This window comes from Cucumis melo, chromosome 6 (genome assembly GCF_025177605.1).
Source record: "Cucumis melo cultivar AY chromosome 6, USDA_Cmelo_AY_1.0, whole genome shotgun sequence".
NCBI lineage: Eukaryota > Viridiplantae > Streptophyta > Magnoliopsida > Cucurbitales > Cucurbitaceae > Cucumis > Cucumis melo.
The window spans coordinates 7,771,231-7,786,823 of record NC_066862.1 but is presented as its reverse complement, the minus strand read 5'-3'; the positions used below and the strand labels follow the sequence as shown (position 1 = coordinate 7,786,823).

The window sequence follows — 15,593 nt, the reverse complement described above, 5'->3', positions numbered from 1 at the left end:
CACATCCAGATAGATAAATAACAAACTAAAAGAAAAGTAACATTCATTAATTAGTGTAATAATTAGTACATTGGTAGAGAAATTTTTAAATTTGTATGCTGGACTTCTCGGTATATGAAATTGTATTGGTACACGTTAATCTGTTGTGACCTATTTCTTTATATCGACCACACTTATGCAATTTCGGAGCTTCACCAACACTTGGAATCCTTTTTTTCTTCAGTCGACCAACTCTTTTGACTACTTTCGGAGGTAAAACAATCATATGTAGATAGTCTTCGCTTGTCTTCCAAGCTGACTGATTTACAATTAGGTAGCGGCCTCCGCATATGCTGCCAACAAACATTCATTGGTGTAATAATTAGCACATAATCTATAAACATTTATATTGCGATCTCGTGCTGCAGCAATGGCATGTGAGCATGGTAGTTGCTCAGCTTGAAACTCCTTGCAAGTGCACTCTTGCAAACTAAATCTTTTACTTCAATTCATTTTTCACTACCCATTGAACTTTCTAAGAACCTAAACCAAACTTTGACTAAACTAATTTACAGCAAATAATTTCATTCCAAAATAGCCTAAACCAGACATTTACGGATGAAACTCGCAACAAATACCTAAACCAAATATTTACAGCAAATAAATTAAAAATGGGTTAGAGATGAAACTCACCGAAATAAGAGAAAACACTCAAAGTTGATTGAATGGTTTGAAAAGAAGGAGCGACGAAATGCACTAGAGGATCGACGAACGACAAGAGACGAATGGTCGGAGTATCTTCGAACGACACTAGAGCAGAGCAAAGTATCGGAGCAGAGCGATTTTTTTTTTTTTACTTCAGGTGTTCTACACAAAATAGAAGGGAAAAGGAAACAACTCTACGCGAAAGAGAAGGGAAAGCGAAAGCTGAAAGCTTTTACGTGGAAGAGAAGGGAAAAGGAAAGGGAAGGAGAAGGAGAAATTTAATGAAGGACATTTTTGTCCATTCACACATAAATTGTCCTAAAACTCTTTATTTTCAAAAACTATCCCAAAAGTCATTTAACCCTCCTTTTTAAAGCTATTTTTGGCAATTTCCCATGAAAATATCAAAGGGCTCTTTGGTCATCTCATGTCAACGTCAAATTACTGTATTGTCCTCCCTTTTTATTGATTTAGGGTTTATTTTCTTTTCCCTTCAACATCATTTCTTTTAGTCTCGCTTGTCTTTCCTATCTTCGATCTCTCGCCTATCGATCTTTCCTTGTTATCTTCTTCAGTCTCACCTATCTTCTCAGGCACGATTGCCTATCTTCTTCAGTCTCATCCATCTTCTTAGGCACGATCGTCCTTCATTCCAAATCATCTTTTCCTACATGGTTGTCTTCCTTCCAGGTTTCTTATTCTCTAATTCTGACACTCTTTTTTAAGGAGTGATTTCGAGAGAGCGAGTGACACAGAAAGCTAGATTGAGAGATGCGTGAGACGAACAAGAGTGAGACTATTGAGATGAGAGAGAGAGTGAGAGACTCTGATTTGTGAGTGAAAAAAGATGAAGAGAGCAAGAGCAAGACCACTTTTTTGACGTGGTGCAAGTATATTTTTATAATTTCATCCGAATTTGACATCAGCAAAGGTCGTTCAAATTGTTTTTCAAGAATCAGATCATTTAATATATTTTTCCCAATTCTTGGTTCATCTATTTGACAGATTCCTGCTTAGTTCAAGGAGTTATACTTTAGGTGAGGATTCAACCTCTTACTAAGTTAGCTCATCTCAATCCAAAGAATCAACCGTCCAAGTTCAAGTCCTATAAGGCACCAACATCTATGTTGGATGAGCTTGGACATCAAACCTCTTAAAACATCTGCTCATATTCAAATCAATAACTCCACCCTTTGCACCTAAATACTTCTTTTTATTGGTAGCTAATGAGTTGAAACGTATGCTACATAAGCATGAACAATAACAATAAAAAAGTTTATCTACAAACTAATAATTAAAAAAAAATTATCTAAGAGTGTTGACATTCAAATAATCTACCTAATGTACTTACTAGATTTCATAATTAGAAGTCAAAAGTATGTACAATACAACAGTAGTTGATTTAACTACAATTCAATGGACATTCTTTCTAACTTTTTGAATCCAAATCAAATTCTCATATCCTATTAATTGTACTAAGAAAAAAATTCAATACTATAAATTATTTTTATTATCATTAGAAAAGGAGTGTTTATGCTTCCAAAACAAAGGTGATAAAAAGAACTAACAAACAAAGATCGAAAGAGATTTTAGAAAAATAAATTGAAGATTGAATCTTATAAATTGAATTTTCATTTATCGATAAATATCAATTTGAATCCCTAAGTCGTAAATGTACAAATATCAGTTTGAGCATAATTTAATAGTTAAACGTTTAAGAGTCGTCATTATGATTAGATTTAAATTTTGATAATTTAATCTCTAAATTTTGTATCTTGTTTTAGTTTTGTCCACAAATTTTTGTCGTCGGTGTTAGTTTTGGAATTGTTTTTTTAAAAAACCCTTGCTAACCAAGAATTTAGTGAATTGAAGAATTGATTTCCAACCCCCTATCCAAGATTTCTCCCTCACCTCATCACAGGTATCGTTGGGTTTAATTTTTTTCTTTCAGAATTTTGACAGTGAGAATTGAAGAATTTGGTGGGTATCCAACCCCCTAACCAATATTTCTCTCTAACTCTATTGTTAGCTTTAATATGATTGGTTTTTTTGTTTTTATGGGAATGTAGATTTTCTATAAGATTCTAAATTGTTTTAGATGAAAATATCATACTTTGTTTAAATCTTCACTACATAGATAAAGTTGTTATTTTTGTTTAATAAATTTACTCATTCATTTTGTTATCGTTGCTTACGAGTTCATATTTTTTAAATTTCAGCTGTAGTCATATTATTTGATTTAATTGTTCAATTTTCGATTAGTCATTTTTCTTTAAATAAAACTTTTCTTTTTCTTCGAAGTAATATTAAGCTTACATGAAACTAATTTTTTCAAAAAAGAAAAGAAAACATTATCATCTTATAGATTAAGAATTTGTTAGTTTTTGTTTCATTTTCAAAGATTCAAATTTTAGTAGCATTCAAGATTTATCAAAATCATAGTATCAACAAACTAATTAAAAAAAATTATAAAACCAACGATAAATTGAAATACCAAGAAACAAAATATTAAAAACATTAATTGATAAGATTTAGTGATCATAATTTCTTGAAAGAATGAATTTAGAGATTGGGTCTAATAATAAGAAAATAACATCCAATTTTACCTATCAAATTTGGAGAGGAAAAAAAAAAAAAAAGAAAGAAAATTTTTCATTCAATTTCTAATTTCTGAATTTTATTTCACATATTTTAATCTAACATATGTACAATAATATGATTCATCTAACTATTTTTATATATTTATTTATGGTAAATTATCTTCAAATAAGAAATATATCTTTTACTATCTTTTTTAATTGCTTCGAAACATTTAATAACTTTATTCAATTTAATGAATATTCAACCAAATTTAAACAATACATTCACACTTTATTACTAGTATTCTAAAAAGAAAAAAAGAAACTATTCCATCAATTATGGTTTGGCCATCACTACTCTTGATTGAAGCCAACTAAAAAAAGTTGAAGCAATTGCATTCAACCATTAACCAAAATTTTGGTATCAAGTGAATTGTAACATACCATTTCGTTTAATTTTATTTTTAGAGTTCAAGTAAAAGGATTTAAACAGTAGACCTCTCTTGATCATTAAGTTGTGGCATAATATTTATTGTGTTTGTACAAGAGACAACCACTATGCCTTCTATTCATTTGGTTTTGGAAAGAAAGGCTGAGAGACTATTGCAAGAAATGCAAATAGGTACTCTAAATGTTCACTGCCTACAAGTACACGCTAAGACTACATGCTTTCGTCCAATGTGTCGTTTTTTTTTTTTTTTTTTTCTTTTTTAAGAGAACCCTTGTAAAGTCCTTCCCTTAATTAACATAAGTTTACACACTCTTGGAGAGAGCAAGGGATTCTATGATCTACATGTATTTCAAGACCATCGTTCCAAATCCAATCCCTAGGAAAGTTGCGATAGCGATTCCAAAAATTCCAGCAAGAATTCCAGGAATAACCATTGAACTCCAACCCTTAGCTGTGGCCATCCCGCAAGCTGTTGTGGGACCTCCAACATTCGCGTTCGATGCTATGAGCAACGACTTTAGGTCGAAGCGAAGCAGCTTCCCAAGGCCAATGATTATGGCAAGATGGACTGAAATCTGGACAAAAGCAAATATGAAGATACTTGGTGCAGTGTTGATGACACTCCATACATTTCCACTTGCTCCCACTACAGCGAAGAAAACCTGTCGCCAAACGATGAGGTAGGTTAGAGATGTTACGAGTTTAAAATTGAGGAAGTAAAATCCAAATATCACCCACAATAATGTGTCATGAATTACACGGGATCTGAAAATACAAAACTATGTATATAGACGAGAGTTTGAAACCAACAAATTCACGTTATTTTATTAGAGACAATTTTACTCAATCTAGTACTAAAGTTTCAAGAGTAATTGTTTCTCAGGATTTAATCTATCATCTTTCTTATGAAAGCAAAATACTTTGTCTACAAGATACAAAATCTCCAAAAAGTGGAGTAAACTGAATTTCAACAAACTTTTGAAATAGAAAAAAGGTTTTAAAAGAGAAAAGTGTTTATGGAAAAAGTAAAGTTCAAATTTGGAGAGGAGATATATTTATAAACTCAGTTGTGGTCATTAGAATAGTCATGTCTCTTCTTCCAGCTGGTTAATAATTGAAACAATATATCCCTTGAGGAGAAAAAGCAACTCATGGAATTGAAAGGACGCGAAGCTAAACAAAAAATCACATGTCATTTATTCTAACAAATAGTTGACAAGGGATAGTTAAAGATCACTTTTTCTCATCTTCAAAGTCACACCTTAACGTTCACTTTGGATCATTCAAAATTGCAGTTAAAGCTATAAAATAAAAGACTAAGTAAGATTTCAAACAATGAAAGACATGTTCTAAAGTGCTTTCGTATATGATAAAACGTGATTTTAACTATTTTAAAATCACTCCTAAACATGATTTAGGGGGATGTTTGGAAATATAAACGTCTTTGTGGTCAATTAAATCCTCGTAAATTCCAGAATTTGTGATAAACTCAAATGTTCTTCACACGTGAGCATACTATGGATGGAGGAAAATCTTAAAGAGACCACAAGCAATGTGCCAACAGTCATTCCATGAGTTGTACAACATTTGTGAAACACCAAATTTAGAAGGATTAGTGTAAATCAAGGTATGAAGAGTGGATGGGTTGACATAGCATGTACCTGCATTAGAATCAGAGCCATAGCTTCACCAGAAGGAGCAAGGTAAGCAAACAGCTTAGGAAAAATGGTTGCTAAAACAACAATGACGGCTGTAATTGCTGGCATGCTACCACCTTGAATTCCAAAATATTTGGTCAAGTAGGAACCAACTTTACAAATGGCAAATGATACAGCGATGGCTGAGGCAGATTGTAACACCGGAAGCTTGTTGCTAGGCTCAACTTCTGCATCCTTCTCAACGCCTACTCAACATAAATTCCATAGAGGCTTAATTTGGCAGTATTTTATACTGTTGTTAAGAAATGCCTAGTTTATCCTATGAAACTGACCACAAATATCACACATGATAATTCCAAAATTCCAACAATAGATGGAAAGCTGCAGACTACCAAAAATCATTCTCCAGGAAAATAGTGAAGTGCTAGAGATTATAAAAGCCAAGATAAATGAAATTTTATATCCGTACCGTTATCCAATGTCGTAGATTCAGGAGGTACTTTTGATGCTAATGCAAACAATGTTGCAAAATACACTGCACAAATAACATTATCTGCTGCAAGTCCAGCAGCTAACACTGATGGAGAAACACCCAGAGCATCAGATATGGCAACATAATTGACAGCTGTATCCGTACAACCAAAAGACCCATGAGTTGATACCAATGTGAAGAACAATAGTTGGAGGAATCAATGTGTCAGTACCTGTGATTGAAACTGCCTAGGTATTCAAATAGAACTAGAAGATGAGATAAAGAGAGCATACTACCTCCACCAATATGTCTTCCCATCAGTGCGGCGGCAATTTTCCAACTGTCTTGACCCAGTGATCGCATTGGTACAAGAAAATAGGCCACCACAGTTCCAACTGTTGTTCCAACTATAAGAAGAAAGAGAACGACAGCAAAACTTGTCAAGATGACCCTATGTGGTGTGAGTGAGACCAAAAAGAATCTAATGTTTGAAGAGAACTATGATTATGAACCAATGTCATTTATTGGACATCAACCTAATTCAAATATACAAAATATAACCATGAGTAACTGAAGTGCAATAGCAATTTAAAAGTCAGATGATCTTAGATATTTGAGATTCTTGCATATGCATTCATGAACTGTTATAAACTCCAGTTTAACTGAAAATCCCAATAGGAAAACATCCATGTTTTGTTAAACTCATTTCTCAACTAATTTGAATATTTTGGATATGAAGGGAGTCCAAAGTATGTCACATCTCGTGAAGAGTCAAGAATAAGAAAAGCCAAGCTACATAGCTTATAAGATGTTCGAATGATATTTTAAAATTGATCGTACTATTCCCACTAAGTCATAATGGCTCGTAAAGAACTAATCAATGTGGCATGTAAGAAAAGATTTGAGAATCAGAAACTCAAAAAGAAATCACGGAGGTCCCCATGGGGATCATTACCTGAACCTAACAAAAATGCCAAGAGAAGAGTCCCGGTTGACTTTATTACACGACGCAAATCTGCTCTAAATAACAGCAATGGAACTGCTAACGGTAGCAAAAACTCCAAAACAGTCGCAAAAGCTGGAGCATCAGATGCAATGATCCCAAAATTACTGGCTGCAAGTCCTACCAATGTGCTCACTAAGGCACCACTTAATGCACTACCAATCTTCGTTTTCTCGGACCTTCAATTTTAAAGGAAGCAATAAAAAAATATCAACATCATAGTTAATTTAGAGAGTCAAAACTATTATAATTTATAATTTACCGCAACAAGAAGAGGAAAGGAAAAAACCAGAACTTCATGTATTCAATATATTCCTAAGAATCAAAACTAAATCCTAACATTGCCAAGTTCTTCTTGTGAGTGTACTGTACTGTGTAAACACTAACTTGCATCTCCACTAATCTCACAAATCTGAGGTCTAACAAATTGGGAACCCCAAACCTTTGTAATACTACTCTGAACTTGAACAAATTCTAATCAATTGATGGTAATTTCCGTTGTTTTAATTAATGAGAAATTAAAGAAATAAATCATACCCACAAACATGTTGTCATCCATGTTGGAAAAATTAAGGGACATTGCAATCTTTTTAAGAAATATGAATCACTTTTCTCATTTTCAATTGGTCTTGAGATGGAATCTCATGATATCTAATATGGCATCAAAGCTCACAAAACTCAAGGAGATAAGCTTATACTATTGACCTCATTGTCAGAGTTTTGATTCTCTCACCTCAAGGAAAAGAAAACAACTGAAACATCCTTTTCTGTTGTCTTAGTATTAAACTGATTTGGTATCAGAATAAATTAGATAAAAGGTGGCAGTTGCATGAGATTTTGAATTTGGAAATGAAAGAGCACATAATTTGGCAAATTTACAAGCTTCACAAAAATCAAAAGTTTCATTGAACTTCACAAGCAAATAACATTGTCTAACAACTCATTTGAAACCTGTGGTGTCCAAACATTCTTAGACACAACACTGTTTACACTTAAGATGACTTTGGTGAAACAGTGACAGAACAAATAAGAGTTTTATTAGCCGACTTCTTAGATAAATTGAAGCACTACCAGTGTGCTATTCCGAGCTGGTACAACCACAAACCGTCTTTCAGCATTACCTTGCCCATACACGTGTCCTTAAAAAGGCAACAATCAGAGTGAAATTAAAGAACATCACAATCTCTATAAGATACAGTAACTACTCGAGATGAAACCTCATGCTGTCTAATACAGTATTAGAGCCCACAAAAATCTAAAAGGATGTTCGGTCCAAAAAAAAAAAAAAAGGATCTGATTCAAGAACGTACACCAATAGAGACCATCATGAGGGAGTATTTTCCCACCATTGAAAACTCAAAGTGACCTCACAATCAGATACATTTGCTACTTTTTTTGTCGCAATTGCTTTTGAAATGCAAGTTTGTAACCTCATGTTATCTAATAAAACGCACTCAGAGAATAGCGAAGTAATTTATATTCCCATATTCGTGGTACGAAATAGAATTCGATTAATCAATCAATCAGGAACCTAAACAATAAAAGTTAAAGAAACATTGTAAAAGATCACCAGATACCGAAGGCTCCTATGGAGAATAAAACAGTCCAGTTGCCCCACTGATCCTGCGGAGAAACGAGGGGGAGATTCAATTTCAGGTGAGATTTAACAGCAACATCTCGTCTAGATTGAACATTTCCGTTGCTGGATTTCCGAAAGCTCCAGAATCTCGGGCATGTGATTTTAGCAGCCAACGAAGAGGAAGATAACGATTGCAGCGGTGGGTGAGGTGCCATCGCGATGCTCCTGGAGAACCCAACAGAGAATTTGCTGGAAGAAAAACATGGAGGCTGTAATTCAGGCGAGTTCGAGTGAAGAATCGCGAGGTGTGACTGTGAAGCCATCTCCGGCGAGGTGGATCGGACGGAGATAGAACGACAACGATTGACATCATCACTGGGTAAAATTAAGGCATATAAACTATGAAATAGATCAGTTCATATTGATGTTACGTTACATTAGTACCCTAAATATTACAAAAACCACTTTTCTTATCTTTTCGGAATTTTGTGTATTTTTTTCCATCAAAAGCTCAATTTTAGTAAAAAAAAAACCCTAAAATATACTCTTTATGAATAAATTTATTAAAAATGTTCCATAAATTTTACTATATTTTATAAATAATTTTAATATTTTTCTACTTTTGAAAATACTCCTGTCATATATGTATAAATAATTTTTAAATAAAATATTAATTAGAATTAAAATTGATTAGATCGTAAAAAGTTTAAAATTAATATAACGTAAAAAAGCATTTAACCGATAAAATTATATGTCATATATGATATTTTTCCAAACAAAAAATAATGGAGTGATAAATATCACATATAAAATTTAGATGTATAAATTGGTATAATTATCGATTATAGTTTAAACTAATACGATTTTCAAAGTTTAGTTATAAATTGATTTTTTTGTTTCGTCTTTTTTCTCCATTTTATCGATAATACAAAAAAGTTCAAATTACTATATTACGCCTCATAACATTTGACACTATTCAATTTAGTTTTTGTTTGATCTTCTATATCAAATGGAGATGGTCGGCGATGTTTGTAGACGAGGTTGGGGGTGGAGTTCTTGCGTCCGATGATCAGAGGCGTTTGAAGGAAAGGGTTTGAGGAAAGCAAATGGCTGACAACGTTTGAAGGAAAGGAAAGAGAGACGAAAAGGTTTGGGTAAGGGTTTCTGTATTTTTATTAAAATGTATTTTAATTAATTTAGAAAAAGTTTTATTTTAATAAATTTGAATAAAAGATATTTTAATAAAATATTTAATGTTTTTACCTTTTATGACAGCAAACTATTGTCATAGAAAAGTGAAATTTGAAACCAACAAAAATGCAAATTTTGACATTTTGTGACATATTTTTCTTCCCTCGTTTCAATTTGGGATGTAATGATATGTTCAATTTTCTTGCAGTGATTTTAGCTTAATAAAAAGACTAATAGGTAATTTTAAAAACTTTTGAAAAAATAACAATAGACTATGAGATGAACACAATTTTTAAGTTAAAGAAGGGTGATTTGTGTGGATGAAAAATGAGGAATAGGTTTTAGGAGTGAATGAAATGTGACCTCTTACTTGCATCAACACTTTGTAGATTTACTAATTCGTCCCTAAAAACTATCCGTAACTTGCAATTGAGAGACATTACATGCTCGATGCTCTATACTTTATGCTTTATACTTTATGCTCTATGTTTTATGTTTTATATTATATGTTTTATGTTATATATTAGACACTCATTCAATCCTTGATACTCAATAGTGGATACTGACTACTTGATGCTCATTGCTCGGAAAGAAAAAAAAAAGTTACAAAAGAGAGAAAAGACAAGAAGAAAGCATTTAAGGTCAAAGTGATAATTTTACACCGTGATGACATAAGCAAAATGTCAGTTTTCATTGGTTTTTCTTTTAAAAAGAAGTGCCCATTTTTCATTTGGACACATTTTATTTTAGGGCACATATACAAGAATTCCAAATTTTACAAAGTTTTCTTCGACTCTTATTGTGTCTAATAGTAGAAGATCAACATTTTTTTTTGTTACACAATCCCAATTAGTTAAAGTAGGTAGTTTATGTGTTGTACTTCCAAAATCTATTAGAAACAATTTTTAAGTTAAAGAACTATTAAATTTTCTTAAAGTTCAAATTTTTATCAATACAAACTAGGTTTATAGATCTGTCAAACTTTTCATAGAATTTAGGAGGCTCTTATACTTAAACATAAAAAGTTACTGAACAAAATTGTAATTTATCTAAAACTTAAGGGTTTGCTTGAATATAGACGAATCAAAATATTTTTTTGAAACTATACTCATAAAATTTAGTATCAACTTATACACATTAAACTTTAGTAGTTGTACTTCTTTAAATTTCGAACTCTTGTAGTTGTATCAATTTACATTTTGTTTTGAAAGATCTCAGGTAAAATTTATAACCATCTAAATTAAACTTTAAATCTTTTTTTTTTTTTTGTAAAAATGACATTCGAAAAAATCTATATACATACAAGAATTAACGTAGGGATGACTTTTCAAAGATAATTATACTAAATAATCTCAATCAATAAATTTATTAAGTCCATAAATGAGAAAGAAATAAGAAGGTATCTTAAATGAGCTTCCATGTTTAAAATGTCTAAGCTCTTCTTCTTCTTTTTCTTTTTCTTTCCTAATTCCAATAATACTAACCTTAAATAGAAAATCTAATTACTACTTCCCATTAGGAAATAAGAAAGTAATGTGAAAAGAGAAATAAAAAGAATAGAAAAGAATAAAAATAAAAATAAAAATGAATATTTGTTGGTAATGAAAAAGATAAGCCACCCACCAACCCACTACCTTTAGGCCCCACACTCCCCATTCAAATTTCCCTATCACCACTAGACACTGTCTGTCTCCTTTAATATATATATACATATATACATATACACACACTTTTGAGATACAACTCACATTCTCCACAGAAGGTTGGGTTGGATTACACCCTTTTCTCATCCCTCCAAATTTTAATTATAAAACTATTCTTTTTAGTATTATTTTCAAATTAAATTATTTATAAACTATAGCAAAATCATCCTAATTTTCTATAGTTTGACTTGAATTTTTTTTACTATATTTTGTAATTAATAGTTTTATTTATTGTTATTCATGACCATTTATCACTAAAATTGTTAAAAAAAAGATTTATAAAATATAACCGTTCTTTAAATTCTATTGATGGTAGACGTTAATAAACTTCTATCAGTGCTTATGATGTAGTTAAACGTTGATAGACTTCTACAAATGCCTATAATGTAATTAGTAGACATTAATAAAAAGTCTATCATTGATAAAATATGAAATCTTACAATATTTTGTAAATATTTTTATTCATTTTGATATATTTAAAAGAAAAATTACATTAATGACATTTTTTTTAGAAAAAACAGTTTATAACATCTCTTTTTTACGTACTACGATTATTTATTTTTAAATTTGTTACTTTTATAATTTAAAAAATGTAATTACACATTCTTTATTATTTAAAGAAGTCCGTGTGTATAACATAAATTTGAAATGTATTAGTGGTAAGTATTATTGGATTGCAAACATTTCTCAAACACCTTTAAAAGGGACCAATGGTTGATTGCATTCTGGAAGAACTTATTATGACGCTTACATCATCTCAATTTCTAAGTCAAAATGTAGGTTTGATTCACACGGATCCATCTTATTACAAACATTTAACATCCCAAAAGAGAAAAAGAAATAAATAAATAAATAAATAAAAACAAAGTTTTCATACGAAGAAATCACTTTGAGAAAGGGAAAAAATTTATACAACTTTACAACTAGATACTGCTTTTTTCAACTTTCTCAAAATTCAATCTATTATGTGTCTGTGTATATATATATTTAGGGAGAATTTGCAATTTTTTGGGACTTTACGTCAGATTGAACTTTTCACATTCTTACATTTTTTTAGAGATTAAATTATTTAGGTATGCAATTGAATATTATTTATATAGCTCAATAAATTTCACAATTATTGGTACATTTTAATTTTGATTTATAGTATTTATCTTTTAGCCTTCGTAATAAGAAATTATACAATTGAAAAGCAAATTATAATAGTGATGACAAAATATGAAATTGTTGCAAAATAGGTAGAGTGAGACGATAAGTTGTAAAAATAATTTATATGATGTTGTAAAATTGAGGAGCAACATAAATTACTATCGAAACTTGAATTTCGAAAAATTATAATATAATATCATATAATATAAAAATATAAATAACCGTGAAATGTAAAGATTTGTCTCTTAAAAAAAAAGCTCTTCAAAACTTACACAACGCCACTACTTCTAGACAATTCGACAACTAAAAACTTCAAACAAACATCGTCATGAATATATATATATATATATATATATATATATATATATATATATATATATAATATTGGAAATTCTAGTTGAGTTAGGTTAATTCAAATTTTTAGAAATGTAATAAAAAAACATAAAAAGTTCAATCCAATTCAACTCAAAATTAAAACCAGTCTAGTCTAATTCGTATAATCTAGTGGGTAGTTTTGGTTGTCGGAAAATTTAAACACTTTTAAATAAGATTATATCAATTATTGATGAGCTGAACTTATTTTTATCGATTATTCATTTGAGTACCATCGTTTAAGTTTACAAACTATTCTACGTAAGAGGGTGAGTGGATGTGTAAGTAGTAAAATGCTAAATTGAGAAAGTGTGTTATGTTTGACACTACAATGTTGAGTGGATACAAACAATACGTTAATTATATCATTGTACAAACACACTAATGGATGAAAATGACATAATTTGTTTATTTACAATCTAAAGGAGAAAAAAAAGGTCAAAACTACACTCTAAATAATATATTTATTATCTTAATCAAATAAAATATCTATTATTTAAATCTAATTATTATCTTGATCAAATAAAATATCTATTACTAAAATCTAATTATCTCCTTATTATTCAATTTCGTCGCATTCTAACTTTCAAAGAACACATCATAGTTTAAAAAATCACATAGAAATGTTGAAATCTTTTTTCAATTATTGTCCAATTATAAAATTTTAAATACATTTCACTTTAAAGGTTTTCTATCCCAAACATTTTTTTTTTAAAAAAAAAAAATTGAAATCAAATTATATTGCTATAAATCTTGAAACCGCTATAATTGCAAAACAGCCCTTCAAATGAGTGCAATTGTCAAATAGTCCTTGAATGTGTCCTTATGCTTTGTGTATTCCATTATCCACACCCACTTCCACACTTGGGTCAATAGAAGATGAGTGGAAATAATCATTGGTAATGTGAAAATTCTACCAAAAGAAAGGTGATGATCACTATTATAATTTAAAGAAACAAAAATCAATTTTAACTCATAAATTAAAACTTTTAATTATCAATAAAATCTTTTATCAAATTATACTTTAAAGTTAAGTAAAAGTAGCTTTTAGCTTAGAAAAGCAAGGTTAAGTTTTCTCCACTAATAATTTTTCATTTGAAAGATCCTTAATAAAAAGTATTCTCCTAATATGTGTTCAATGAATTATATAAAACATATGTTATAGTAAAAAAAGAAAAATTGAACTCAGTTTGGTAAAACTGTTCTACCACTACTATTAACATTTGTTTCAGATATCAAAGTATTTTCTTGCATAATATTATTCCTTATGTGAAAATTTTTTGTTGTAATATTTTGTCCGATAATTTTTTTTTGAATTGCAATGTGGGGATTTTGCTTTCTTTTTGGATTAAGTCATTTAAGGATTATTATGATTACATTTTAGGATTGTTGTACTTGTTTATTGAACAAGTTGTTTTATGTTCTACGATCGAATTGTTCATCATTTTGTTTTTGCTCTTTGTTCACTATATTTCATTGTACTGCAAGTTCTTTTTCCTTTAGTGCAATACGTTGAAGATTCTTAGTCTTAGGGGAGCCTAAGGCTCAGCTACAAAGAAGGGGTTCTCTATCTTAAGGGAACCTAAAGATTCATCAGTGAAGGGAGTTAGTTGCTGACGTGAAGAAAAGACAATATTAAAAGGAGTTCTCATACACATTGTTGAAGCCAAAGTGTGCACCACTAATATTACCACTCTTATGGATAGCCTAAGCATGTAGAAAGTGAGAGGATGTCACACATAGGGGAGCCTAAGTACATCTGAGAGGAAGTCTTACATCTAGGAGGAGCTTAGGTGATCAATGAGTTGAGCTCTAGGTGAGTAACTGTAAGTGGTCGAGTATTGCAGATAAGTATTACATTGTAAATTGTTCGATTCTTTAATAATAGTGGATTATCCTTCCCGAGCAGGCTGCTCCCAAAATATAGCTAGTTTATTATCGAATTAGATCACTGACTTCTGTATCTCTTTCTCTATTAACTTGTTTTTTGGTATTTTATTATTACAGTTGTAGTTTTTGTTTTCTATTTGACACCCACAGTTCTATGGCGAGTCACCTTAGTGCTTTTTCATATCTAATATGTCCCTGTTCACAATATATTCAAATACCTTTTTAAACTTTAACATTCTTTATGAAAAAAATTTATTGACTAAAAGGTATATATATTTGGTAAGAAGTTGATAAAGATGGAGAGGAACCTAAAGAGTTGCCTTTGTTTAACTTAAAAAGATTTTAAATTTATCGTGGACTTCACTGTTTATTAACATCAATAGCAAACTTATTATTTCTACGCTAAACAGTTGAAAGGGTGAGATAATACAATAAAAATTATGATCGCATAAAATTGCAAATTGAAAAAAGAATAAGAACCCTCCGATCTAAACATAAGAGTAGCCATAAGCTTAGATAGAGATACGAGTCTCAAACAAATTAAATGAAAGTTTATAAGCTTAGATAGACATAAAAAGAGTAATTAATTAATTAAGTAATAATATTTTAATTAAGGGGCTGAATAAAATCAATAATTGGTTGGGACTTTTTGAAGAAATAAAAATTTGGTAAAGAAAGGGGAGGAGAAATAAAATGTTATGATAGGAAGGGAGTGATAGAGAAGCATGTGATGTCTCTTCTCATGTTATGCTATTCTTTCTTGACAAAATATGCGCAACAACTACAACGTATTACAATAACAACTGTCAAAGTTGTTATTTAAATTCTTACTTTCTTTTTTAGTCCTTCAATTCCCCTATAT

The 15,593-nt window shown here is 30.5% G+C and overlaps 1 protein-coding gene and 2 long non-coding RNA genes across 3 annotated transcripts; 1 reads left to right on the top strand and 2 right to left on the bottom strand.

Moving 5' to 3' along the window:
- Window positions 1–26: 26 nt before the first annotated feature.
- Window positions 27–828, bottom strand: LOC127150028 (uncharacterized). Its single transcript, XR_007821960.1, has 2 exons — window positions 673–828; window positions 27–332 (listed from the first exon to the last, which is right to left on the bottom strand). It is a non-coding gene; the product is annotated as an uncharacterized LOC127150028 (long non-coding RNA).
- Window positions 829–3,745: 2,917 nt separating this feature from the next.
- Window positions 3,746–8,749, bottom strand: LOC103484119 (uncharacterized). The gene is made up of 6 exons (XM_008441068.3): window positions 8,418–8,749; window positions 6,800–7,026; window positions 6,141–6,251; window positions 5,842–5,997; window positions 5,376–5,617; window positions 3,746–4,376 (listed from the first exon to the last, which is right to left on the bottom strand). Exons 1-6 carry the CDS (start codon window positions 8,747–8,749, stop codon window positions 4,053–4,055), a joined length of 1,392 nt encoding a protein of 463 aa, XP_008439290.1. The 3' UTR covers window positions 3,746–4,052.
- On the top strand, window positions 8,665–10,054 carry LOC127150027 (uncharacterized). Its single transcript, XR_007821959.1, has 2 exons — window positions 8,665–8,805; window positions 9,412–10,054. It is a non-coding gene; the product is annotated as an uncharacterized LOC127150027 (long non-coding RNA).
- The last annotated feature ends 5,539 nt before the right edge of the window (window positions 10,055–15,593 follow it).